The sequence below is a fragment of the Solea senegalensis genome, linkage group LG12, assembly GCF_019176455.1.
Source record: "Solea senegalensis isolate Sse05_10M linkage group LG12, IFAPA_SoseM_1, whole genome shotgun sequence".
Classification (NCBI taxonomy): domain Eukaryota; kingdom Metazoa; phylum Chordata; class Actinopteri; order Pleuronectiformes; family Soleidae; genus Solea; species Solea senegalensis.
The window spans coordinates 14509002-14537001 of record NC_058032.1 but is presented as its reverse complement, the minus strand read 5'-3'; the positions used below and the strand labels follow the sequence as shown (position 1 = coordinate 14537001).

Here is a 28000-nt window from a genome sequence, read left to right as displayed (position 1 = left end):
TACCTCCCACTGCGTCTCCTCCAGCGTTGGGCTGGTTCGCTTTGCTGTCGCTCCATCCTCCTGACTCTTCTCCTTCTTCAGGCCGTCGAGCTCCTCCTGCAGGCGAGTCTTCTCCTGCTGGGCCTTGAACAACTGCAACTGCAGGCTGCGCTGGGAACGCTGGGCATGCTGGGAAACCTGGCGCAGCTTGGCTGCATACAGGCGCTTTAGCTCCTCCACCTCTTGCTCCCACAGACGCTGTTTCCCTTCAAAGACCTGCATGAGGCGAGCAGATGGGGGGGTCAGACTTCAAGCGAGAGGTGGATGAATAACAGACAAATAAACTGAGATTCACCTGAACGATAGCGCCCTCGCTCTCATCCAGGTTTCTCTTCATCTGTTTTAGCTCATGCTCTTTCTCCACCAGACGCTCCTCCAGATCACGCACCTGGACAGGACAGCAGAATGAATGACTTAGCGGTCTGAACACCGCACTGACCTGCTCATCCTCACATCTATCCGTCCATTCGCGCAATCCTTACCACTTCCTCTACAGACAGAGAGAGTGTCCATTCATAAGGAGGCGGAGCCTCCCCTCCATATGGAGTCAGACGACTCAGGGTTGCCATGCTCCGACACGCCATTTCCCCTATAGCCACACCCTCTGACCCTATAGCCTTCTGACCCAGCGAGGTACGATCCAGTGAGCCTATGGTGTTGATGTGGCCCATCGATGCACTACAGCAAACAAAAGGAAACCATAAAATCAATTTATTTTATTCACTCTCTTCTATTATCACTTCCCACACAGTCATTATGATATATTTTTTTAATACAATACAAAAAAACAATTATAGCAACACAGTTAACTATAAAGGAAAGAATACTGCAGCCGACCTGATGTGAGCCAGGTGTGGGCGGAAGGGAGGACGGTACGGCGGCAGGCTGCTCATAGAGTTATGACCCGAGTCTGACAGGTTATCATCCTCCTGGCTCATCCCACGCATCGAGGAGGGAGCCTGCACAGTCACACTTATGCCGTTATTCATCACTTCAGCATGAATTAAGTCGAGAAATATGTATTTTAATGAGTAAATAATGATTGAATCAAATCCAGTATCAGAAGTAGGCCCAAAACTAAACTTCAGTCCAGTTAAAGTGCTAATATTGGGATTAGACTGGGCATTGACAATCATAATTGTGAATCGGATCAAGGTTTTAAGGCAATTAAGTTTTGATGAAATGCTCAGGCACCTTGTTACCACTGGATGTCTGTGCTCCATGACGAGAGGGCGAGGAAGAAGAAGAGGAGGTGGAGACCGCTTTAGGGACATGGGCATATGCTCTGTGCAGCCCGTTGGAAAGACCATGGTCCACATCCTCCGACTTGGAAGAAGGATAGAGGTTCTGCATAGAGCTGAAGTTTTTGGGGGTGACGGGTTTAAAGGCGGACGATCTGAATCGAGCCTGGAGAAGGAAAAGCAAGAGAAGACTTAGATTTGTAGAAAGTAGAAAGACGGGGGTGAGAAAGACCCCACTCACGTCAGAGGAGAGTGAGCGATGCAACATCTATCACAGTGTTTCTATTAAATCAATACGTTCCACCCTCTATCTTTTTTTGTAACGTTGATCAATTCAAACATGCAGGCCTTTCCTTGGAAAAAAAAAGAAGTGGGATTTGATTGCAGCAATAAATTCAGAACACAGCAGGTGCTGCTGAAGGTTGATTTATGCAGGCAGCAGTCTATGGGTGTGTTGCTTTGCAGAGACGCATAAATGTGATGCTGATCAATTCAACATCGTCACAACCAGTTACATATATCACCTTTAAAAAGAACCTGGTGGGAAGTCAGTCATGTGCACATGTGCCTGAATCAGTGAATGACACTCAGTCCTCCTCACACTGATAATGAAAGATAATGAGGGCATGTAAGAGTGCTGGATGACCTACACTTTGAGACTGACATTGAAGTAAACTCTGAATAACACTGAAGAATTTCTCCCTGAGGTTTCATCTCAGGATTACATTAATAATACAATATGTACCTTTTCATACTTGCCCCCACTTGGCAATGAGTTCTTTGTCAGGTCAACCTCCGTGCCGTCTTTATGGTAGACCTTAGTGTACATGTTGTCCTCTTCATGGCCACTGACAGAGCTCAGACCAGAGGCACCATCCTTCTGGCCATCACTGCCTGGGTTTGCTTTAGGCTCCTTTCTGTTTGGGAGGACAGGGTGGTGAACTGAGTTCAGTAACATGTCCTACAAATGCTGCTGCGGCTTCATAGCAGCACTCACCTGGTGATGTTGAGGTAGTTGAGAAGCTCTCTCTGGGTAAAGCCTTTCTTCAGGAGGCCGCTGGTGTGTTTAGGTCTCACCTGGGGCACAGCTGCACGGCTGCCTTTAGATGGAGACACATCTGGCCTCTCCACCAGGCTGCCAACACTTCCCATGCCACAACGGGAGGAGAGGGGCGGGGCCGTGAAAGGGTTGCGGAAGTTTTTGTTGGGGCCACGGGTCAGAGGAAGAGTCTGGATTGAAGTTGCCATTGGTTACAGGGCTCTGTGGGGGAGTAAGGTGTTCTGTAGAAAAGAGAAGTACAGAATGACATATAAGTGCATTTCCATCGATGTTGATTCGGCCCTTTCTGCTCCACACAACCCTCGGTGTGTTTTCTCAGTCTGGTGGTGTTTAGATCTCTGCTGCACAACGGCAATATTGCGCTTGTAAAGTGTGACAGCTGCAAACACGAAGAAGTACTACCCACGGAAAGTTTCAGAAGTAAATTGTACTGCTCAAAAAAAAACCTGGTCTTTCAAGATGAAGGACTCAGTTCTCAAAGAGCCAAGCAGAGGCAGAACAAAAGCAATTAATCCCCAAAAGTGGACAGAAATCACTTTTATTCCAAATGACAGCCTCCATCATCGTCAATTAGGACTCGCTCTCACAGACCAGAGATGCTGGGGATTGAACCCAGGATCACATACATGTGAAGCGACTGACACAAAGCCGCAATGCGCTTGTAGCAACACATTCAAATGTGTTTATTGTGTTGTTTTTTTTGCTCCTACTGAGCCAACCTCCGACAACCTTCTTTACTCCTGTGATTGAACGTAGATCTCTGGAGGGACGTTGTGAGCTGATGGACATTTCATCAGCTGTGTTTCTCTGAACAGACAGCTGTCTGCAAGCACAGCTACAATAACTGTCACGACAGCACAGCTCTACAGTATAAACAAACACACACAGACAAACTGACCCAATGCAAACCTACTTACAAGGGAACAGTAAATGCCTTTTACAAAGAGGACGAATCCCAGAGCGGTATGATAACATTTGTCAGTCAAAATTAAAAAATTGTGTGACCTTCATGTTGTTTTCTTCAGCATATGGCACTTTATAAGCCCGTTACATAATCCTGATACAGCAAGGTTACTAGGCCTTTTATTTTTTATATAAATAAAAGGGCGGCGGCACCAGCTGAATTAGTTTGCATTTCCTGCCTCTTATGGAAATCATGTGTATCCAGTCACAGAAAGTAAGAACACAACGGCGAACGTTTTCTGTCAACTTTGACAAAAAGGAGTCGGTTGCAAAGTGAACCCCAACACCTGCCTCAGAGGCAGTATTGTTTTGGGTGCTTGAGTTTGGGCATCTTCGGCTCCTTACAGCTATTAATCTCACCGCAACCTCCACACTGCTATCATTTTTCAATTCACCCACATATACCCTTCTCAGACAAACTCATTAAGGATCGCTATTGATTTCACCCCTCTGACCCTCTCTCTCTTCCCGTGCATAAGCATACCCGGCGGCCATAAACTTCTCCACACCATAAAACACCACAAACACGCTGCAATCTGTCAGACCATAAACAGGACCCGAGGGAGGCAAATCCTTTTGTGCTCAGTGATCTTATGTGGCACCCAAGGAACAGGTAGAATGTTCCAGACGCCATTTAAAAAACCACCAGCGTACGACAGAGCTGTGAATAATTTGTGCCTGCGCAACTGTTGGTTTCACATTCATTTTATTGCACTCTGAAAATAAACCAAACCTGCTGTAAGAGTTGCTTCAGACAGATTGATTTTTGAAAGTCTAGACAAGAAAAAACACAAGAAATCAGATTTCAGAAGAACAAAATCGGTGCCTAAAGTATTGTATTCAGTCAACCATGGAGAGGTTTTACTTGGGCTATCGTGGAGTTCTGCACCGTGACATTACAGGGTGATTGTTTGCGGTGAAATGATGCACCTCTATTTGAAAGTTGCTAGTTTTTGAAAGTTTGTCTACGTCTGAGCACAATGAACAGTGCAGACAGTCGGCCTGACAATGTCTGCAGTTTGAACATAGCCGTAGGCAAGAGAGCAATTCATTATTAAGTCTATTTTCAGCAGCAATGCACTTCCCTACTCTGTGTTTTTTAAAAAAACTCATCCGATGACATGATGACGTGATATTTGAGCGGGACAGCTGTCAAAAAACTCTTTACGGTGTAAGTTTGTTGAAACAAGAGTCACCAAGAGTGCCTGAGAACTCTTTGCCTGAGAAAGAATGTTGCTTGAGAGAACTTAAGTTCAAACCTCTCCCTGCTTTTGTCTATTGTGATGACACAAAGAAACGACTGAATGTAAATTTAAAGGAAAACAAAGCTGGCAAAGACGTAACTATGACAAGCAAATGTCAGGGACGCAAGAGATTTTGAATCTGTTTTCAGTGACATGTTCGTTGTGTGCTCGATTGGTTGGTCGAAACGTGCACGAACCCAGGAGGGCGATGGAGAATGCCTTGACAGACGCATGGTCGCGTGGGGTATCAAACCTGTGGCTCATCACAACTAATGAATGAGCCGTTCTTGCTGCCTGGCTGTAGTCACACACACTCAACTGTTACACACAACTATGTGATGCAAACAGACTCCTGCAGTGACACTCTGGCATCTGCGTTTCCTTCTAATACAATACACATTTATTGAGAGCTTTGCACTGCTGGATTGACAATTATGCAAATGTTGAAAATAGGCAGAGAGAGAGAGAAAGCTGCGCAAAGGCAGCTCCAGCCTACTTCACTCATGGCTCTCAGCCAGGCCCAGATCAAAGCAAGCCCAAGCTGCTCATGTTTATATTCATGAGGTTCTAGTGTAAAACTTTCCACTAAAGCATCCGGCTCCTAATAAGCCAATATAATGCAGGGTGAAGTCAGACAAAGGGAAGAAACCTAATGAATGATCAGAGATGCTGAATAGGACCAAATATAATGTGAAGTGTATCGACTGACCATCTTACTTTGTCCTGCAGAGTATGACATGACGGATGTGAGTCAATGCAGGTCGTATTGAGTGTGTATATGTGAATGATACCATATGAATGAAATATGAGTGTGTCATACCTGATGGCCATGGGCCAAGGTCAGACACAGTATTTATATATATATATATATTTATATATATATATATATATATATATATATATATATATATATATGGGTTTTTACTCAGTTTTAGTCTTGTATCAGCCAAAGACACCACAGGTCAATCAATGTTTGATGGGAAGCTGAGATCGAGGTGGAGTTAGGCAACGCTACTCCTTTTTGGTAGATAAAAGACTTTTAGGCTGCAGCCACAAATCTCAAAGGACTGAAGAAATCTTGCATCTAGTTGTTTTCCATAATTGCATTCTAGTTTATGGGCCAGCGTAAACCAGGAGACACAGCAAGATTTACAGCCCATCCGCGGCTCGCCAAGGGGCCCTGAAACACAACACACTTAAATCACACACACACACACACACACACGGATCAAAGCCATGCTTCCTACCAACCTTGTACAGCTACGGTCTAATTGAAAAGTGCTCTGTTCTTGATTTATACACCTTTCAAAGTGGTGACAAACCTTTTCAAAAGCAGCAAACTTTGATCCACACACACACTTAAATGTTTGATCATACAGCAGTGTATCAAAGTGGTGCGCTGTGCAGGTACAGATGAACACATGAAACTCAACCCTCCCTTTACACTGACACACGGAATGAAGCTGCAGCACCAGGTTACAGGTTATGGAGGTTTGAGGAGTCTTGAATGTCATCTTCTGTTCATCCACGTGTGTTTGTGTCTGTGGTTTTTGGGTGATTTTAATGTTTAATGTCTGACAGTTTTTCCCGCATGTTTTTGCAAACAAGTTGCTGTGATGCAAGACGGATTTCAGGCATGTTCTGACAATAAAGCATATTTGTTGACTATATCTTGGCCAGTTAACAGTCAACACACTGAATGTATCTGGGCATCGGCATAATTAGATCTTAACTTTTAAGGTACTTGGCTCGACTCAGACAGGACTCAGGTGGTGGACGTGAGACAAGGAATCAGTTCAGTGGTTCAGAAAAACAGTCGATACACAGGAAAACAGAGCAGCTAACAAATCCCAAATCAGCAGGCAAAAAAAACCCAGCTTAACACAAAGGTCAAAAATACTAAACCCAACGAACACAAGGAGAAAATGATTGAACCCCAGACACAAGACAAAGGAGATGTGGCAAAGACTGATGAAGAGACACTGACTATATATGCACCGAGAGCAGGGAAAACAACGAGGCACAGGTGAAACTAATTAGAGTGGAACAGCAATCACAGCAGCTGGAAACTTGACAGGAAGTGAAAAGAAACAAGACAAGGGTTACCAAAATAAAACAGGAAACACAAAGAAAGCACTAATAATAATAATAACCCTGAATTGAGAGAGCTTAATGGGTCATGAGTTAGAGAGAAATTAATTATATCTTTGGTGTGGAAATGGTGATACTTCACACGAAAATTCCCAAACTAAAAAAGGTCAGCATTGATGATTTTATTCATTTTAATATTCCCCTTATATTCTAATTATTCTGCATATTGCAATAAATCTTTTGCAAAGTATTATTTCTTTAGTTTTAACTAACTAATTAGGGACAGCAAAAATCAAATTTTTCTTAATTATGTTATACCACTTCTATAAGAGGCTGCTACGAGCCGTGAGTCTCTTCTTTTAGGCTTCTGTGTCTCTGTCCTGTTAAAGTCTCAGGATGATTTGCTCCTAACTCACCTAGAAAACCGTACAACCCCCACTTTACAAATCACAAAGAAAACAAATATTACAGCCTTCAAGAGGAGGCTTTCAACAACACTCTCCATACGAATATTGTAATGAAAAGCCTGAGTGACAAGAGTCTGAGGACATTTCAAAACCTTTCAGAGACACACAGGTCAGCGCTGGGACTGAGACACAGGAGAAAAGAACAGGGAAGCCAAATTCCATAGATGCTTACAACACAAGCTCGGGCTCGTCAGCTGCTGATGCAGTAAGCGCAAAACTCCCACGGACACAAACTCACACGAGTGTGTCACTCAACACGGACCAGAAAAAAGCTGGAAGCACAGCTCGAAGCACCAGATCCTGTGCCCTCTTCCCTCTGCATTCTCTCTTCCCCTGCTCTCTGTGATCAAAGTTTGTTCACATTTGTTGGGTAACTTTGCAGGTTACATCTAAAACTCCCACACAGCGCACACTCGGTTACGTTATGTAAGCTCTATCAAAGCCGCGCTTGCTGGGCTTCACAGCTGTTCGTTGTGTAAAACACTATGGAGTGATTACCAAATCAGCCAGTAGCATTACTCAGACGTGCAGTTTTATATTTAACTCCCACACTGATATCCTCACAGTCCTGTTTATAGGACGCTTTGTATCAACAGGTAAGGCCATGACAGTGAATGGTGATGTTTACTTGCAGTGTCAGAGGTGATGCCGTGTTTACCTGTGTACCTGCACCTGTAGACCCAGCTCTGATCCAGGACAAAACCACTGCATAGGACATCAAAAGGTCCAAATTCATACTTTGCTATGCACAGAGTGTAAAAAAGGAGATAAAACGCAGCAACAGCATTTCAACTGAGTCATGTTGTGGGTTATTTATTCCTTCTTTATAACCCTACCCACCATCAACTCTCTAAGGGCAAACAGTGCAAGGTGTAAAGGATTACAGTGAATGTTGTTGCTGTTTCTACCACAGAAATAAATGTATAACTAAGAGTAACTTATAATTGTGTTGGTTTAATTTGTCAGCAGCAGCAGCAGCAGCATGGTGAGCTGTGCCAGAAGCCGGCACTCCACTCTGTGATTGACTGATTACTTGATTACATCCATGTTATGAGTATGAGATGAGTGTCTCTGTCTGTGGGACATGACAGATGAGCGTTATGATGCTTTTCCACCACATAGTCCGGCTCGACTCTACATGGTTTGGTTGTGTTTCCATTGGAGCTGAAACAATTAATTGATTAACTTATTATTACTAAGTTAATTGACAAATCGAAAATTTAGAATTCCATGCTAAATGTCGGAGATTAACTGATTAACTGTTATGAGTTGTTTTCAGAATTTTTAGGACTTTTTAATGGATCTACAGCTCAGCATTGTTTGGTTTGATTCCTGTGCCTCTTCCTGTGACGACACCCTGACCAATCGGTGGACAGCAGTCTGATGACATCAGGCATAGTATCGGCTCAGTTCGTACTAAAAAAACAGTACCAGGTACCAGGTACTATCGCTAATGGAAAAGCAAACAAAAAATGTGCCGTGCCGGGACCATGTAGTGGAAAAGCAGCATTAGGCAGCAGCCTCTAAATGTTAGCAGGTTATTCATTATGGTGGGAGACAATCACACAGACAGAATCTCATTCCTCTACGACCTGAGGCCATTTACAGGAGGCCAGATGTTGAAAAGCCTTCTTTACATCTGAACACAGTTCGTCACGTCATGTTTACTACATATGTGAGTGTGTTTGGTCAGACTTCTCTGAATGGAGGCGCAATGAAAAAGGTCGACCTTCTTTTCACGATGTTGAAGATGACGAGTGGCCTCTCAGTGAAACATGGCTCATAATTCAAGCTGAAGGAGCAGTGTTCAGTCGCACACAGTCTCCATTGATGACAAACACTTTTCACGTTTTCAGAGGTCAAAGGGCTAATTAGGTCATAGCCGTTGATACAGGGCGCTATTGAGGACGCAGACGGTTAAGAGCAGACACAGACGTTTTATTCAGCAAGTTCTGTCCAGTGAAAACTGCCTATTTCCAAATGGGGTTACTTTGAACCTTTGTGAAAAGTTCTCTTCATGTTTTATTATTCAATCAGTCTTTCAAAATATATGAACATCTACTAGAGGACTTAATATTGAAATCTAAAATGTGAGCAAAAACGATGTTGGTTCGCAATCGGGTCTGTGCATTTCTGTGTGTAGTTTGCAAGTTCTCCCCGTGTGTGTGTGTGTGGGGGGGGTTTTCTCCACATTCTCTGGTTTCTTCCCACAAGTCCAAAAACACGCAGAGGTTAACTGGGCACTAAATTGACCATAGGTGTGAGAGTGAAAGTGAATGGCTGCTCGTCTTTGTGTGTTGGCCCTGTGATGGACTGGCGACCTGTCCGCTGTGTACCCTGCCTTTCACCCTATGTCGGCTGGGATTGGCTCCAGTGGCCCCACAACCCTCAATGTGGAGGTAAGCGGTAGAGAATGAATGAATCAATGACAGAAAATGTAACAAGTATTTATTTTCAATTTCCGAAATCCACTATTTCTTTCTTTGCCGTTCATCTCTGCTAGTTTCCTTGCTTCATTGATCTCATTATCTAACTCATGTATGTGAGAGATTACGTGTTTTTGTAACGGTAGTAAAAACATAAAGGCACATTTGGAGATGTATTATGTAGTTTCAGAACTCTACTATAGTATGAACTCCTATAGAATAAACAGTCATTTATCAAATCCTAACATTGATCCAGGGACCTTAAAAAAAATAGACAGAAAAGGATTAGTGCATAGGGCTAATTCGTTATAAACTGCTATCTTATGCCTTAGTTAAATTTGTTGCGAGGTGGAACAAGTTGGACTTGCAAATGCTAATATGATTGATGATTTGCTGGTGGTGCTATAGTTGAGGCAGGTAAAATAAATCATAATGTACTTACATTACATTGTCAACAGTGTAAATCTATATTTGTAGAGTAACAAATGGACGATACAGTTGATACAAAATTACTTTTTTCATTATCTAATATTAAGAAATGTTATACTTATGATGATGAACTGCACACAGGTTCATTTTCGAACCGTGAATAATATGGAGAAAAGTGTTGACTAGTAATGCATCTCCACTGGAGAATAAAAAGTTAGATATAATAAATTACATCTTGCAACAATTATCTGGGAATGGATTTAAGATGGTTTCTCCATTCTGAGCAGATAAATGAGACAATCTGAACGTGCACTAAATTATTCCAAAATCTCATTAGTCATTTCCACAGCAGCTTCCATAGAAACTGTCCCAGAGAAAAGGACTTGGGGAAAACATTGCATAACACCAATAAAAACTGCTACCTCAGACGATGTGCAGTTACTGCAGGTTTTACATATCTGAGCAGCATTTTATTTGTCTCCCAGTCCTGACCATGATAACTGGCTCTGCTCTGAACTCACTCCACTAAATCATCTGTCACCACTTCCTCTGGGGCCGACCAGCTGAGGCGGGGTTCCTCACTTTGCATCTGTTAGCCTATTGATGGCAGTGTCTAGGCCTTTCCTGCTGACTTCACAGTATTGTATTTCTGCACACAATTCAATTGCTGGCTGCAACTACAGTAGCCCCACTGCTGGGGTTATCTAGGGTGACTGGTTGCACTGGTGTATCATGGGACCTTATTGATCTGGATGTGAGGATGTTACATAAGGCTACTTCACTGTGAGGAGACGACACTCGAGGGAGTGTTTCAATATGTTACCTCTAACTCGAAAAAGTATTATTCATGAGGGAATTCATACAACAGCAGCGTTGTCCTGGCTCTATTCAAACAGCATGAAGAATCTGTTTTGCTTTAGGTATCAAACAATCTTTGATTTATAACACCAGAAAGCACTCATTGCATAATCCCTAACTTTAATTAGAATTCTAACCTTGATCCCTGTGCAGGGATACAAGTTCAACCTCCGTGTGTATGTGTTACATTAGTGCTTGCAGAATATGGATAAGTAGATGACTCCATCGGCATCCACGTGCCCCTCACTTAACACACATGCACACTCACTCACCTTCAGTCACCCAGGAAATCAACAACTGTAAAAACAGAACCTGACGTAACGTCATCGGAATTTCGCGAGGCTACAAACGGCAACAAGTTATTCATTTCACCTCCTCCTTGATTGAGTTCAAGCTCTCTATTTGGTTTCTGAGCACCTCGTTAACAAGCCAAAGTCTGTCCAGTGTTTGCCGACGGCTGCTATCAGCAGAGTCGTGCTCACTGCAGAGCCGACGCTCAGCGTGAGGAATGTTAAGGGAGAGGGCAACGGGAGGAAACAAACTCACATTCCCTACATTTCTCTCTGGGTAATTATTAATGTGCCTTTAACATAAGCCATATAACACTGATATGGTTTAAGGGGATGATCCCCAGTCTGCTCCTGGCCCTCAAGTTTTGTGGATCAGGTCTGTTATCCAAAGCACCCTTCGTTCCCATGAGAACTACAGTATGTCGTTAATGTTAGACATTTAATAACTGGCAATTTTACCATAATGAAAGTGGGAGGCCCACACGGTGTTAAATTGAGCTGATCAAGACGAAAGCATGGGAGAGCTTGGATGTTATTGAATTAATTGCAGTGACAGGGGAGGCAGCAGAGACTCTCTTTCTCTTTTCTCTGTGGCTCCTTTGTTTCCCGGAGCGGTTCATGTAGGAGTCACTGTTACTGTGATCACAGCGATAGACATCGAGCGGTTCCCACACCGACCCACACCTGAACCACATCCACTGCACACAGCATGTTGATGGCAGCTGAGAGCTGATTACATTCAAAGGCATGACACATACTTATGACATGACCCGCAGTATGGCGATTACAATGCACAGTATGTCATTTCTGCTTCCTGATAAAAACAGTGACAAAAAGACCTAGTTCGATGTCAGGAAGCAGCGTGGGATCATGGAAATTGTTGCTCTGGGAGCTTGGGCTGCAGAACGCCAAACAAACAGCGATGAGTCAAATACGCACACACTCTCACTCACTCATTGTCTACGGCTTTATCCTCCACATGAGGGGTTGCGGGGGCCTGGAGCCAATCCCGGCTGACATAGGACGAAAGGCAGGGCCAGACCCCACACAGGTCGCCAGTCAGTCCATCACAGCGCCAACACACAGAGACAAACAACCATTCACTCTCACACTCAAACTGTACGCCAATTTAGAGCATCCAATTCACCCCTGCATGTTTTTGTACTGTGAGAGGAAACCCACAAGCTCATGGGCAGAATATGCACACACAGACACAGAAAGGCCCTTGGTCATGTGACCCCAAATATGCACAATAGAATGAAAACGAAAAGAAAACACCCTGGACACCTTGTAGTAACAAATATTCATGTTCCAAAGAATAGCAAAAAACAGGTTGACGTCAGTAAAAGGTAAACAAAACAAAATTTTAGACATTTAAATGCAGAAATGGGTAGGGATGGGAATCGGTATCGGTCAGTGTTGGTATCTGTCCGGTAGTGGTCAAATCACTGGATTAGATATCGGACAAATGTAGTCAAATGAGTCATGCTTAGGCTGTTTATTTCTCCTTTTTGGGAGACAGTTGTTACACAATTATGTCTTTGAAATGAGTCATCACAAATGTGTTAACAGCGAGTTTGTGATATCAGTACACAAAAAATGGATAAAAAGTTTCACTGAACCCAGCGGCTTCTCCTACGAGCCGAGCGGCCCACATGTCAGGCAGTAAACAAAAAACACTGATGCTGACACAAACTTACGCAGAGTCCGGTGATCAGCACTTTTTCCTCCCGCTGAGTTTCTCCGTAAATAAAGTCGTGTTTATCGTTCGTCTCTGCTGAGAGGCGACCTAATGGGAACGCTACTGTGTTCAGCCACGTACAAACTTTGCTGCACAGAGTTTACAGTAACAACAATGTAACAAGAGGCAGCAGGGAAACATCAACACAAGGAGATTTCTACTTTGTGCATGTGGGATATTTTACTTCAGGCTGTGCACAGATACATTGGATACTGTACAATTCTCAGAATTCTCAGCCAGTAAGTGGAAGATTGAAGTCAGTTAAATTAAATCTACTGAGTTCAACAGAAAGCCACAAACAGTCCTCAGTCCTCAGAGGCAACTCCTCCATCACAAATAAACCACCGGACCAGGGATTATTAAAAGATAAAAACAGATAAACAAATGTACCGCTCAGCTGAGCAAATAATCCTTCTGTATATATATTGTTGAAGCACAGCGTGGCTCCCTTTGTTTGACGTTCAATAGTGAAAGCATATTTGTTCTGTACTGAAAGAGAAAGAGGAGGCTGAGGCTGAGGCTCATTGTGACGTCATTCACCCAGGAGAGATTTCATCGGAAAGTTATAAAGCTATTTCAGACGAGCAATTAGCCATCATGCTGCTTTTTAACCTTTCGATGCAGCTTAAGCTGTTCTTAGACAGTGCGGCCTGAAATCACAGTAAGAATCCTGACCATGTTGAGCCTGCTGGCATGAAAAAAAGTCAAACTTTCCCAGTAGTAACAATCTCAGGAATGTATAAATACACACGCTGGTAAGAGGCACGTTGTTCCTTTCATCCGAAGCCCAGCATCACAAACATGTCAGTATCATAAGGACCGAACTAAGAACTAATACAAGACCAACTTTCACAGACTCTGAGAATCGTTTAAATGTTATTAAAATGCAAGGCAGAAAAAAAATGGTTTACCTGTTTGTTCACCTGAGATTTCACTTCTCTGAACCTGATCACATTCTCTCTCTCTCTGCTTCCCTCATGCTCAGGCTACTGATTATCATACCACACCACTTCCTGTTTCACAGACTGTGATGACAGGCGGGAGGTGTGTGGATGGGAGGGAGCTGCCGGCTCTTAACCACTGACCTGAAGGCCACAACAGGATGACTTTGAACTAATCTTAGTAGAGGTCGAGGCTGATTTTAAGCTACGTGTGAGAACATTTTCACTAGAGAAAGCAGGATCACGGGGGATTTACCAGCTTGTTTGATAAAAGAAACTGGGGAAAGTTTCCCTGTACAGTTGATCTTAACTCCCTGGAGAGAATCCTGGTACTTTCCTGCTCACCCTACACCCCCCTACTTTCCTCCCTCTTCCCCTCCTTACCTGTTCATCTTATTGTGCATTATGAGACCTCTGAGAGACCAGCGTGGTTGGACTTGTTCTCCCAGTTCCAGAAACAAAAGCCCCGCATGTGAACCTTCTTTGAGGCGGTCAATCCAAACTGTGCACTGACACATGAGAGCCAGCCTCGCCAGACAAATAACAACAGCTCAGTGTGTCTTGTTTGCTTGTGGAAAATGAGACATTAATGAGCGATCGGGCTTGGGTTAAAAGACAAGCAGCATTGTGAAAGAAGGATGAGGGGTGGAAAAATAAAGACAGCACAGACGAGGAAGATAGGGACGTGTGCTGGCAAGAACCTGGTGATATGATAGATATCCTGATACAGGGGTGATGATACAATGTATTGTGATATATAGGAATACTACAAGCAAGGATTTATATGTTGTCATTTTCTCCTGCACAAGAGTCTATTTTAGGAAAAACTCAGTAAAAATAACAATGTCTAACACTGCGTACAGTTTCTTTTCAGAGTCAAATGGCTGAAAACCTGCTGCCAACTAGTGGTCAGAGGCTTAAATACAACACAAAAACACTGTCAAGAATATTTGCACATTAGTACATCACTTTTAAAAAGAAAATGCGATGTTTTAGTGGATAATTTTTTCTTACACGCCCAAGGAAGGTGTAAAACATGAGAGAGAGTGAAAATCTCCACTCAGCTTGCAGGAGAAAGAGGCAAATACAAAAAAACATGGCTCCCCCAGAGAAGAACGTATGTGTGGTCACTGCTCGACAGGGGAGGTGGAAACGGAGTTGCATTTTCTCCTTGACTGTGAAATTCCTCATATTATATAGAGAAGAAAAAAAAAACCTCTCTGACATTTACCCCTGAAAAAAAACTATAGATTGTTGCAGTATAATATGAATATGTACTATATGTAAAACATAACATATCCCATATAAATGTGATCAAATTGTTGATGTACAAAATGTAACCATGGAATGCTTTTGCAACAATTTGTTTTCGTCAATGCCAAAAAAGGTACTTGAACTGAAATTGAGAGAGAGAGCGCGAGAGAAGGAGGGTCTCAGTGTGGACAGTCTGGACAATAGCCCGAGTGTAAGACTCCTCGAAGCTCTGCTGCTGGACAGACTTAGCCTCTTATCAAGTTACACAACTCAAACGCATCTAGAGGAGGAGATAAGTGAGGACATTGTTCTGTGCTCCCTCATCACAAGAGAGAGTGACTCCTTTCTTCTGAGTTGCGATACAGGCCAAAAGGAGCTGAGGAGAGTGAGGGAGGTGTCTGGACTTCCTAAAGCCTGGCACTCATAGGTGGGCACACAAGAATCCCAACTAATAAAGCACCTTGCCAATCAGAGATGCACTATGTAGAGATTGGCAAGCAGTCAAAGACATTCCAGAGCAAGAATGTGGTGTTTTTATGATGCCCTTTGGCCTGCTGAGTGCACTTTGAAGAAAACCAGTTAGGAAGCTATGAAAAGCAGGGATAAACTCTACACAGCCCAGTCTAACACCTGAGCAGGTGCCACTGCTCCTGTCATTACCTCTGTGCCCCAGGACCAACAATCCAGTCTCCGATGACACAGATTCTCAGCTGCAGGTTCTTATAGTGAACAAAACAGCTCCAAGAAGAAAGCTCTGGCAACCCGGGGGAAGTTGAAATGGAAAGAGGACAGAGTCTGCAGATCCAAAGATGGAGGTATGAGGCAGGGACAACAGAGAGCGACGAGTCAGGGCCTGCTTATAGATAGCGTACAGGTCTGTCCAGTCAACCAGACAACCCAGCCTAGACTCATTTCCTCTTGCCTAAGCTCTCCTGAACAAAAATGTAACAGGAAGAAGCTATGGGAGGCATGTTGACTGTCTGGATCTATAGACGCTGCATTTTCATTCATCAGACAGCCACCATAGCTCAGAGCATGTGTTACTTTTTGGATGTTTGCTGTGCCGCAACTAACAAAAACATACTCTATATTTTCATTGTTGCTTATTTAAATAAAAATACAAAGGTGAGAAAACTCCTTATACACTTCAGTAGGTACACCTGTTCAACTTCTGGTGAAAAAAAAATCTAATATAATGAGCCAATCACATGGGAGCAACTCAATGCATTGTGGCATGTCGCCATGGCCAACACAACCTGCTGAAGTTCAAACTGAGCATGGCTTTTTGTGCCAGATCTGAGTCCAAGTACTTACTAGTACTGCTGATGTAGCGAGGTTTTCATGCACAACCAGCAAATATCTGGCGAGTGAAAGTTCTCTGAGCAAAAATGCCTTGTTGATGCCAGAGGTCAGAGGAGTATGGCTTGGAAAAAAAAGGACGAAGCACCATTTTTATCTGAGTGATCACACCAAAACATGCATGTGATTTCATGCAACATGCAGTTATCCTATGAAATTTACATTTGTCCCTTGAGAGTAAAAAAATAAAAGTCACTTTAAAAATCACACATTGTGATCTTAAAAGTAGAAACATGAGTCACATGAAAATCTGACCAGGTGCTTTCCGGCACCGCATCGGTGACCACTGATACAGATCTTGCTAACACGCACTGGTATTTCAGATACTTGATGACTTTGAGCATCAAGGTTTTAATTGAAAATTCTTTGCTATACAGAGAAATGTCCACTCTCCACAAAAAGCTGAGCCATACGCTCACTGCTTTAAAAAAACAACATAAAAGATAAGATACTAATGCCAGTGTTGTAACCACTGCATGTGAGATTAAAGAGTAGGTCACAGTAACTGACCCTAACCTTTCAAACCACTGTATTGATTGAAGAGAAGTGGCTGTGACAGCAAACTGAGATTCAGAAAGAGAGAACACAACTGCAGCCGCTTTGACGGTCACAGCATGTACACACGATTATAAATAAGCAACAGCACCCACTCACAGAGGAGGGCTTCGACTCGTGCATGGCCCTTTGTTCCGCACTCTTACAACTCTTCAGGTAAAATGAAATGGCTGAACACTTAGAACACACACAACTCACCCCCGACAACTCACAAAGAGCAATCACTGCTGCTGGTATCTATAGAAGGCAGGAAGATGGTGGGAGCTCCTCGTGGGAAGATAAGCTGATAAATGATGCCAATACAATACACGCGGAAACGATAAGACCGACCTCATGTAAACACACCACGACTGACTCACAGGAATAACAGGCTATATATCTGTTAGCAGGACAACAGTCCCAGGAGTTCATGGCACAGATCTGCTTTTTCCGTTTGCCTTGAGTTGGTGACATTTAAAGACAAAGGCCCTCGTATGGGGTCTGTCCAGCCTCTGACACTCTCAGACCTTTCCCCTCTGAAGGTCAGTGGGGTTAGGCCTGTCTCATAACTATTGTTAAGCAGGTCAAACTGGAACACAATCAGTAAAAACCAAGCAAATACTGGGACCTTGTAGGAGATTTTACCATGATTAAATATTACGTCTAAGAGATCAGGTTAATCTGGCAGCAGACAATACTTTGATTGATAGAAATAAGTGTGTGGGGGTAAAGCAAGCTCCTCTTTCGGCCAAATCCACCCATGCAAATATCACACTTAAGCTGTTATAATTCATCAATAACATGAGCTATTTTATCAAAAAATGAATGAGCTGTGTGTGCTCTGGCAGCTACATGAACAATCAAAGATAAAGTTGGTTTTCCTATTTTGAAAAGAAGATAAGTCAAATATAAAGTCATTTCTGGTTTATTTATCACTTACTCTGTTCTCTAAGCTACTGTGTTTTATTTTTAATGCATAAAGTTGTTGGTTATATTATGTCAACAATCAATAAAGATCTATCCTCAGCTATAAGGAAGCACCTGTCACTTGGGGACAATGATTAACTGGGGAGTGTTCTCAGTCTTACCACTTGGAAAATAACTTGCATCTTAACCCTGCAGAATAAATCAATGCGTTACTGAGGCCTATTCATTCTGATCTGATGTCAGTCTCTCACAAGACCATGAGGTTAACCGCATGTTTGTGTGGACTGGATAATCAGAAGGGTTAAACAGCTGTATGTGTGGTGCAGACCTACCTTAAAAATCCAATCTCTCTTCTGGCAGCTACTTACAGAGATGAGCACTTTCTTTTGACTCCACTGGCAGTCATATGCGACTGTGGATAGTTTTAAACTATGAAAGCTTTACAGCCGTATATCAAGCAGTGGTAGAATGAAGCAGGCAGCCATGCACGCTTGGCCAGGCCCCGCAGTGATTTTCCTAACCCGGCCAGACTTTAATCGCAGCAACAGACAGCCCAGACAGAGGATCAGACCAGCCACAGGCTGAGAGATGACTGGGGATTTAAAAACACAAAGTGGAGGAGCATAACACTTTCTCCTCAGAGTGATCAGGCATGGCCTTGTCTATAAACAGTGAATTAAATGAGAGCAGGGAAGAAAGAAAGCATATGGTAACAGGATAAGTCAGAGATTAGGAGCGACAAAAATGGGGAAGAAAATCTGAGGAAAGAAACACAATAGAGGAGGAGAGACAGGCCAAACCAACAGAGTGGAAGAAAGGCCGATTAGCGTTTGATTAGCTGACTGGCCTGAGGGGGAAACTCTGGTGACCAAGACAGTGTCAATACAACCGTGCTCTCCCTGCTACACCATCTGCTCCACTGTAGTATGCATGACTGACCTGCAACAAGAAGACTCACACTGTGTGGCAGTTAGAAGAAGCAACAGGGATGTAAAGGCTGATAGAATAATGATAGGTTGAAGTTTGATGAAATAACACGAAATGAAAAAGAGTGAGAGATGGAGACAAGCATGAGTGAGTGAGTGAGTTCAGCATCTATGTCTACAAGGTGGCAGCAGTAGTAAGCATTTGCTTATTGGACTACATTTGTGTTTGCAGATGTAATACAATTTCTGAGTCTCATTGAATGCATCTCGTAGCTGCTCTAAACTCAACACTCTGTGGAGCCTGCATCGTAAACTTCTCCATCCTGGAACTTAAAAAGGATTATCCATCCATCATCTACCGCTTTATCCTCCACCAGACGGTCGCGGGGATGCTGTGCCAATCTTAGTTGACATAGGGATGGGGTACACCCTGGACAGTTCGCCAGTCCATCGCAGGGCCACACACACATAGAGACAAACAACCATTCACTCTCACACTCACACCTATGGTCAATCTAGGGTGTCCAATTTACCTAATCCCCACATTGCATGTTTTTGGACTGTGGAAGGAAGCCTGAGAACCCGGAGAAAACCCACGCACACGGGGAGGAACATGCAAACTCCATGCAGAAAGGCCCTTGTTCCAACCGGGGCTCAAACCCGGGTCTTCTTGCTGCAAAGGCAAGATCGCTAACCACTACACCAACCGTGCAGCCTTAAAAAGGATTATCTTATCTCATTATTCGCACAAAATCACCTATGCGACTGGCTCATAATTTGTCTTTGTCAGACAGTGAGTGGACAGTGATCTGTGTCCCCACATGACAGTGCAGCCATTAGGCACCATCAGAGGCGGGGTCTGCCGATATCAAGAGGTCAACCTCTAGTTTGATGTTTTAAACTTGGTCACAGTAAAACATTGGGGTGCACATTCACATCAGAATAAACCATGTCAGAGCATGGGGGAGAAAAAAACAGTCCATTCAAACTCACTGCACTTTAGAAGGAGGAGTGCGTGTCCTCCAATCATTTGATGAAGACATGCAAAGCAAATGGTCAGCAGACATTTGATGGTCAGCAAAATCTGTTTCATCAGCTGTTTGTGCTTTAAGGAGGACAGGGGAGTGTCAGTGGATCACAGACAGCTGAAGAAAGACATCACATCAGCTGTCACCGTGATTCTGCTGAGCTAAGAGCAGCAGAGAAACAGACTAATGGGTTCTCGTCAGAGACTTTTGAAACTAACAAATGGCAACTTTTTAAATGAACGTATTAAATAATTCATGATCAATCTGTAAAATGTTACAAAAACGTGGTCATTGCAAGGACTCAAAGGTCAAAGTGACTCGGTATCAAATCCACATTTTCATGAGTCATGAGATTTCAAGTGGTAAGTAATATAGTTGGCATTTTCACTTGATCAATTAATTAATTAACTGATATAACCGATGAACCGATATCACAAACTCGAGTATCTACCAATACTGATATGAGTCCGATACAGTCATTTTAGACCATTTATGAGCTATGAAGCTGTTTTCAAAGACATAATTCTCCAACTGTGTTACAAATACTGTTCTCCCCGATACCGATGTCCATCCCTAAACATGTCTTAAATTAAACTTTTGTAATTTCTTAAAAATAATAATTTCAGCTCGAGCATGGATGCAAAAGTTCCAGACATGAGTGAGTCAAACTGCTGCACCTAAACTGCTAATGTGAAATGAAACAGTATGATTATGGACATTTGGGGTTCAAGACCTTTCAGTCCCAACCTTCACTCACGTTTGTGTCACGGAGACGAAGGCTGGATGTGATGGAGAGCAGAACTTTTTTGTGGTGACATCAACTCTGAACTATAGCGAAGCTGTCAAAGTGATTGCCACACAGTGATCAGTCATACACAGTTAGCAGAGCCAGCACAGCAGTCTGTCTCCCCTCTGTCACTGCTCCTATAATCCATTCCTAAATTACAGGAATGTTACCACGCAGTCTCCAACAACAGCTCCCACATCTATTGTCTTCCTATTGTCAGACCTGCTCCTTCACTTGCGTCATCGCGCGCCCATAACCACACAACTGAAAGGACTCTTCCTGCAACGCTCCATGAGTGCTCAGGTCAGAGGTCACCTGTGGCCTCTGGTCTCCACGACAACAGCCAGGCAGTCCCCAAGACTTGAGCTGAAGTCTGGCCCCTCCTCACCTTCGTCCTCCACCCACCCACACATAAACACTCTCTCACACAGAAACAGCTTTTGTCCCCAAACTCCTGCGCATCAAAGGAGAGCCTGGAGTGTGAGCGTCAACCCAAACACTTTAACACTACAATACACTGCAGTGAAGAGGCAGGAGACCACCAGAGCTGCAGAGTCACACCAGATTAAATACAAATCACTGTTCTTCCTGGTGTTGTTGCATCCAGGACATGACACACATACTGTAGAGGTCTTGTCTTGGTCAGTGAGGACTCAGGATTTTAAGTCAACAACCAAAACGGTTGTGAGCAGACAGGACATCTTTGTTCGTTCCAAAAACACAGTAAAGACCAATTATATACGATGTTGTCAAATCCTGGTGTTTTCAGTGTGGTGTTCGGACCAGTTCCTTGTCATTAATGATTTAAAACCTCCTTCAAATGCAACCAACGCATTCCCAACACACCGCAGTTAGGCTATTAGACGCATTATTGACCCGACTATCACAGATACATCCATCAGTATATGCTGTCTTATATCAGCTGATGTGAAATCACATAACATAGTGCACAACTATGCGTGTGGTGTTTTATAATTATTCAGTTTACAGTGATGTTTTTCTATTTTGGTTCATGTTTTTAGCTGATCTGTCCGTAGACTCTTGTTTTAGGTTCATGGAACTCCAGTTCCTCCAATAGTCTTTCTTTACTCACTCACTCACTCACTCACAGGGTGGTGCAGCTATTCATCTTAGGACACTGCACTGACTTCCATTCATTTGGTCAGCCTAAACAAAGTGTTGTCCCTAACCTTACTATAACCAGTTAGTCACATCTTTCAAATTTTTGTCCTAAATTTAACCAGTGCCTCAGAAATGAGGTTCTGCCTCATTAGGACCAGATTTTGGTCTCCATGAGGACTACTGGTCCTGACATGCAAGAAATAGTCCTCAAGAGATCAACACACACACACACACACACAGACACATACACACTTGGCTGCACATGCACAGAGGAGCGGATCAGACTCAAAAGATTAGGAAAACTGGCACTCACCATGTTCAGCGTGCAGGACATCCCTGAGTCAACTCCACTGCAGTTTTGTCTGTCGCTGGTTATATAATGAAACAAAGTGTGTTAACGTGGCTCCGCGGTATATTTTCCTGGACACAAACTCAGAGATCAGATCAGTGTGAGTCTGCAGCTGCTGCTGCTGCTGCTGCTGTGGAGAGAGATACAAACACACAGAGGAGGAGAGGGAGACTCTCTCTTTTCCCTCCCGGAGGTTTGAACGAGAAACAGCAGGGTGAGAGGAAACATGAGGGGCAGGAGAAACGTGCGCCGGCCCCCTGGGATAACTTGACCGGCATGATTTGTAAAGCGGGACAGCGCCATCTAGAGGAGAGAGTCTTGCTTGCTCTTTTTTTTTCCAGCCAAGGGCCCCCAAACAAATAGTCACTTCTTTTTTCCAGTTTGGTCAATAGTTTTTCAAGACTCTTCCCACAGTCATACATGTCTCACATCAGCTCATTCATCCACAACACTGGCAACAATGTACTCAGTCTTGTCTAAAGTATCTTAAAGGGATACTTGAGTAAAAGTATCTTACTAGAAAATGACTTTGGTAGAAGTTGAAGTCACTTTTTATATTGTTACTTCAGCAAAAGTATTAAAGAATATGACATTTACTGTACTTAGGTATCAAAAGTCCTTTTCTTATATAAAATGTACTTAGGTTTTAGAAGTAAAAGAGTTTGTTTTTCAAAAAAAAGGAGTTGTCTTTCAGCTGGAAGGTTGTGGGTTCTATTCCTGACTCTGCTTGTCTATATGTGTCCTTGAGCCAGAAACACTTAACCCCATGTTGCAGCGTGAGAATGGGTATGAAAGATGTGTGAATGGTACTACTGTTGTTGTAAAGCAAGACTATACAAATACAGACCATTATCAACTCTTCTTCTTCGTAGTAACGACGATAGTGAGAGGAAATGTAGAAAAGTTTCTAATTGAAATAACAAAGTAAAGTACAGATATGTGAATTTTGTACTTCAGTAATGTACAACACTGACTGTCAGTCTGAGCACACTGAACTACAAAGTACTAACAGCAGAGAAAATTACAGAAACTAGAATCTGTTATCTTTAAAGTTTCAATAGATAGATCTGCATTTTATTACAGAATAAGATCTTTGCATTAAATTGAATGAACTACATTACTGTATATTGTAACAAGAATAATTCTGCAATGCACCAATTCAATTACGTGTCATTTATTCACTATTAGTATTGCATGATTAGTACCCAGTACAACAAAATATTAAGGAATGTATTACATACCATGCCGATCACATTCTGTGACATATCAGGTCATTGTCATCATCAGTTTATTTTTGTCTTTGGTAAAACAATATACAATAACAAATAACTAGAAAATAACATGCAGCATATATACAATATGTAACACTTGATAATGATTTGGTAATGAAATGCAGTAAATTTAATGTACCATATACATTCAGCTCAAGTTCCAGCATACTTTATGAGGGACATACTGTATATGTCTCCTGTTGTGATGACAGTGGGTGATAAAAATACCTGAAGGACGATACTGCAGAGTTACCTCACCTTACTCTCTCACTCCCATTTTGTTTTATTAAGCTTTACTGGCATGAATGTCAAGTGAACACTACTGCCAAAGCATAATATTAATCTTTCTGTGTGTGTGTGTGTGTGTGTGTGTGGTTCTCATGGCTTCTTAGGTTTTGCTTTGGGCAGCACTTTAACAGTGGTGGATACTGATTTGACTCCTTGCAGGTTCTGAGCGGTGCAGGTGTACGTTCCCTGGTCCACGTCCCTCACCTCATCCACGAGGAGAACAGACTGAGACTGCTGTCGTGCTGATCCTCCGGCCACTGGACCGATGCTCTCCTGTGTGTATGGAGGCCTCCCAATCTGCAACCAGCACAGGTGTCAGTAGAGTTTCCTGTTTACTCTTAAAGCATGCCGTCTGCAGATTACATATTAATGAGTCATAAGGCCTGGATGCTTTGCAGTCCATAGGTTGTCTGTCTCTTAAGTAATGATGAACAAGTTAAAAGAACAACGTTAGCTCCACAGATGTAGGATGTACACCCCAGTTGCACAGATCCTTCACTTACTTTTCTCAATAACAGCAAATTAATGTGCTTTTAATGACTTAATACTCATGTGTACAGAATAACAAATGACCTATGAACACTAATTTACGTAAATGTACAAATTATTGTACAGTATTAGATTTATTAAAGGCAGTTGTTCCAATCTGTCAGTGTGAGTGTCTGACCTCCTGTCCGGGATATTCCCAGGTGAACTCGACCGCTACATCCTGTTCTCCCACCACGCTGCAGCTGACACGCAGGTTCTCTCCCACAACCATTGAACTCGCTGAGGCCTGGATGACTGGAGCCGGAGGAGCCATGGGGTCTGGTGGCAAATGTCAGTGAGTCACGTTAGTGTGAAGTCACACAAAGAGAAGCGCATTAATAGTGACAAAGACACACCGTACACACCATATCTGACCCATGGTTTATATTTACCTTCAGTGGTTTTACACATTCTCAGGGTTGTCCTCATGTTAAAGTTGTACTACACTACCAAGTCTTCAAAAACAGGTACATGCTGACAGGAACAATATTCTAATTATCTGACTGTCGCAAATCCTGATCCAGCTGATGTACTTTAAATAGTTAAATATAGTAAAATATAGATAGTAAGTAGTTAAATACAAATACAGTATAAAATGGTGTCTCTTGAAGTGAACATTAAGCAAAACTGTAGTGTCTATCACATATATATAACTTTATATACACTTGAGGCAAGGCCCTTTCTTTACATGGCCTGTCATCTTGTGCCGACATGTTTCTACAGCAGCCTGAATGGACAAACTAGCCAGAGCATGTGTTTCCGCTTTTGAAGTGGAAGCTGTCTACACAAACGAAGAAGAACGACATCCCTTCTGGTATGTGAGGGTCACTGTAAGTGGAGGAGTCCTCCATTTGTTTGTATAGCATAGCATTTAAAAACAACCCCTGTTGCCCCAAAGTGCTTTACATGCTTAAACTAGAAAATTCCGCGACAAAATTGTGATCGTGCCTGCTTCTTGCTCATGATTTTGGGTGGATTGAAGCTTTAAAACTTGAGTAGTTAGACAAAGTGGTAGTTTTGTGGAATCAACCTTTAAAACTTTAAAAAAGAAAGAGTGAGAGACAGAGAGAGAGAGAGAGAGAGAGACTGACTCACAAGCCCCTCCTCCTCCCCAATTCCCCGGCTCCCTTTTTAACATGCGGGTCAATGGGAGGTTTGACCAGAACTCTCTGTGCTTTTAGTTGATTTTAAGAAAAACTGCAAGTCATATGAAAATGAAAACAACACACAGGCTTTAGACAACAACCAGATCAACAATGTCTGTGTAGGCAGGAAATTATGGGCAGGAGAAGAGTGTGTTTAGAGATTATTTGTGATTATTTTTCTGGATCTCAGCAGAGTGTGCCACTCTACAAGCATGCCCACGCACCCCACACACACTCATTATTAAACCTGAAAATGTCCAAAAAAAAGTACAAAACATAAACTGGGATTGTTTAAAAACTGTAATATATATGTAACGTAATATGTATCAAAACTGTGAGAAACTCTGTCCCCTCCTGTTTTTAGTCTGGATCTAAGAACGTCCACGAGCTGCTGAGTTGTTGACCTCAGTGCTCTAACTGGAGCGCGAAGGTGCATTAACTCAAATACTCAAATAGGTTGGCACTGTGCTTTGCAAAGATTTAAAAGCAAGCAATGAAATTTTGAACTGGGTCCTGTCACCAGACACCAGTGTAGTGTAGCCAGAAGAGGGGTGATGTGACCATGTCTGCAGTCTCATTATTAGATGTCACTTATTCTTGCACACGATACCTAGTTTAAATGTTGACTGATGAAAGTACAACAATAGAAAAATGTGGCAAATCATCACGTATGAAAAGCGAGAACCAACAAGTGTTTGAATTACTGAGGAATCGGTCAGATTGTGATGAGTTACAGTACATGTGTTAGTTTGACTTCCTGTTCCTTGTATTTCACATCTCTGTGGTTAGCATCCTGGGAAAGATTAAACTCATTAGCAAATAAAGTGTGATTGTGAATCGGGATGACTCACAGTTGACATAGATGAGCATGTACTTGGTGGAGCTCAGCCTCAGGTTGCCGAGACTGGCTACACAGTACAAGGATCCAGCGTGATAAGGCCGAGGTCGATGGATGGTGAAGCCCTTCTTCACATTAAAGGAGATCTCCGTCCCATCCACCGCCACCTCTGTGGGTGGAAACTCTCGGTGCAGAGATACTTTGGCCTCAGGTGTGGTCACCTGGCAGGGGAGGACTGTCGGCCAGTTGCTCCTCAGTTGAATCACTTCGTAATAGTCGGATGACGGGACAAACAGCTCTTGTGGGTCTGGTTGGAAGAGCAAGAAGATACGGAAGATTGATGATAAGCTATCATGTGGACATAAAACGCTGCTAATCAAGATGGCACTGAAAGCAGAGGCTTGCACTTCTGAAAAGTGCGTGCGTAAGCATTAATAAAATGTATTGATGTACCAGGGAAGAAGATGAAGACTGTGATAGCTTTGTCGTACACCTTACGGCAGTCCGTGTCCTCACAGTACATTGGGTAACAGGTGTACTCTCCTGTGTCTGCACCTGTTGTGTTGACTAATGTCAGCGCGCCGTATCGCTCATGTTGGACAGTCCTGCAGAGATAAAAGTGAAAATAGTTAACTTAAGCAGATTTGATCTCTCTGTCACAGTAATTAAAAAAGTGTTTTTCATTACCTGAGCCTCCCTTCATCCTCCTCCTCTAGGTATGAGGGGACACTCCACTGCACAGGTTTGCCCCTGCACCTCAGCTCCAGAGTGTCTCCTGTCGGCACGCTGATAGTTTCTCCCACTTTCTTAAACTTCCTGTTTAGAACCTCCACGTGTGATACAAAATCATATTATTTTACATCCAAGTGCAAAGAAAAATGCATTTTCCTCCACTGTTCAATGTTCCTTTTGTGGACCAAATGAAATACCTGTGTGAGGACGGTCTGTTGTTGAGCTGCAGGTGACGCTTTGCTCTTGGGTTTGGCTGTCACAGACGTGGACCCTCTGTTTGTTGACTTCTCTGGTTTGGGTTTACTCAACTTGGGCTTCCTCTGAGCGTCTTTTTGACAGTGAGCTATACCACAGGTAAAGAGCACATGATGCATCAACACAGTTCACAGGTGCAGATGACGGTGAAGTGTGGCTGTAGCTTCTACGGTCATCGGCACATCAAGACAACAGAAATGACCTTTCTTTGATCTACAGGAACACAGGCTTACCTAACTCGAAGATTGCAGCACAGACGAGAAGAGTGGTCAGCACCAGCTTCCTCTTTGACCCAAACAGTTTCACCAAAGCCATGATTGATCAGTGGATTATCGGTGTGGTGTGGTGTTAGTTCATGCAGTTCAGCACACTAAAAACAAAATGACTGAAGGGAAGAGAGGAGAGGGAAAAGAGGAGGAGGAGGAGGAGGAGGAGGGCCGAGCTGCAAAGTGAGCGGTCAGCTGTTTACTAGAATCACACAAAATTCCTCCTCCCGAGCATAAGCATTAGCACCTCAAATTCCTCCTTTCTCGCTCAATGGAGGCTTTCAAGCCTCACTGGACCAATGAGAGTGTGGAGACAGAGGCACCTCCATGTGGAAAGGCACGGCCTGTTTACTTAGCTGCTGGACTGGAGGTGTGTGAGGTACATGAGTACACACCACGCAGCCCAGACAGGGCCAGTGGGAAGGGTTTTAAAAGCATTTGGCGCCCAATAAACCCTGTGTCATACATATACTAATTGTCTTTCTACAGAAAACACAAGCTTTGTATGTAGAAAAATCAACTGAGCTTTTAATTCTTAAATCGTTGCGCTGTTTCACCGATGGACTTCGCTGAACTGGATGCTGAAGAGATTAAAAGCTTA

At 43.0% G+C, this 28000-nt stretch overlaps 2 protein-coding genes across 5 annotated transcripts in view; both read right to left on the bottom strand.

The window, feature by feature from the left end:
• Window positions 1-22221, bottom strand: part of n4bp3 (NEDD4 binding protein 3) — a 28274-nt gene extending 6053 nt beyond the window's left edge. The window contains exons 1-8 of one of the 4 annotated variants that reach the window (XM_044040083.1): window positions 22041-22221; window positions 2278-2561; window positions 2026-2197; window positions 1234-1446; window positions 877-998; window positions 522-717; window positions 335-427; window positions 4-255 (exon numbers count right to left, since the gene is read on the bottom strand). In XM_044040083.1, coding sequence (XP_043896018.1) covers window positions 4-255; window positions 335-427; window positions 522-717; window positions 877-998; window positions 1234-1446; window positions 2026-2197; window positions 2278-2528 — 1299 coding nt within the window. In that variant the 5' untranslated portion in view covers window positions 2529-2561; window positions 22041-22221. Of the gene's footprint in view, window positions 1-3; window positions 256-334; window positions 428-521; window positions 718-876; window positions 999-1233; window positions 1447-2025; window positions 2198-2277; window positions 2562-13760; window positions 13932-14174; window positions 14199-17156; window positions 17181-22040 lie in introns of those variants that run through there. The other 3 variants (XM_044040086.1, XM_044040087.1, XM_044040084.1) reach the window with 3 other exon arrangements.
• Window positions 22222-23234: 1013 nt separating this feature from the next.
• Window positions 23235-27508, bottom strand: LOC122778587 (platelet-derived growth factor receptor-like protein). Its single transcript, XM_044040625.1, has 7 exons — window positions 27367-27508; window positions 27076-27221; window positions 26834-26973; window positions 26600-26751; window positions 26160-26453; window positions 24303-24442; window positions 23235-23932 (listed from the first exon to the last, which is right to left on the bottom strand). The coding sequence occupies exons 1-7, from the start codon at window positions 27446-27448 to the stop codon at window positions 23726-23728; spliced, it is 1161 nt and encodes a 386-aa protein (XP_043896560.1). The 5' UTR covers window positions 27449-27508; the 3' UTR covers window positions 23235-23725.
• Window positions 27509-28000: the final 492 nt, after the last annotated feature.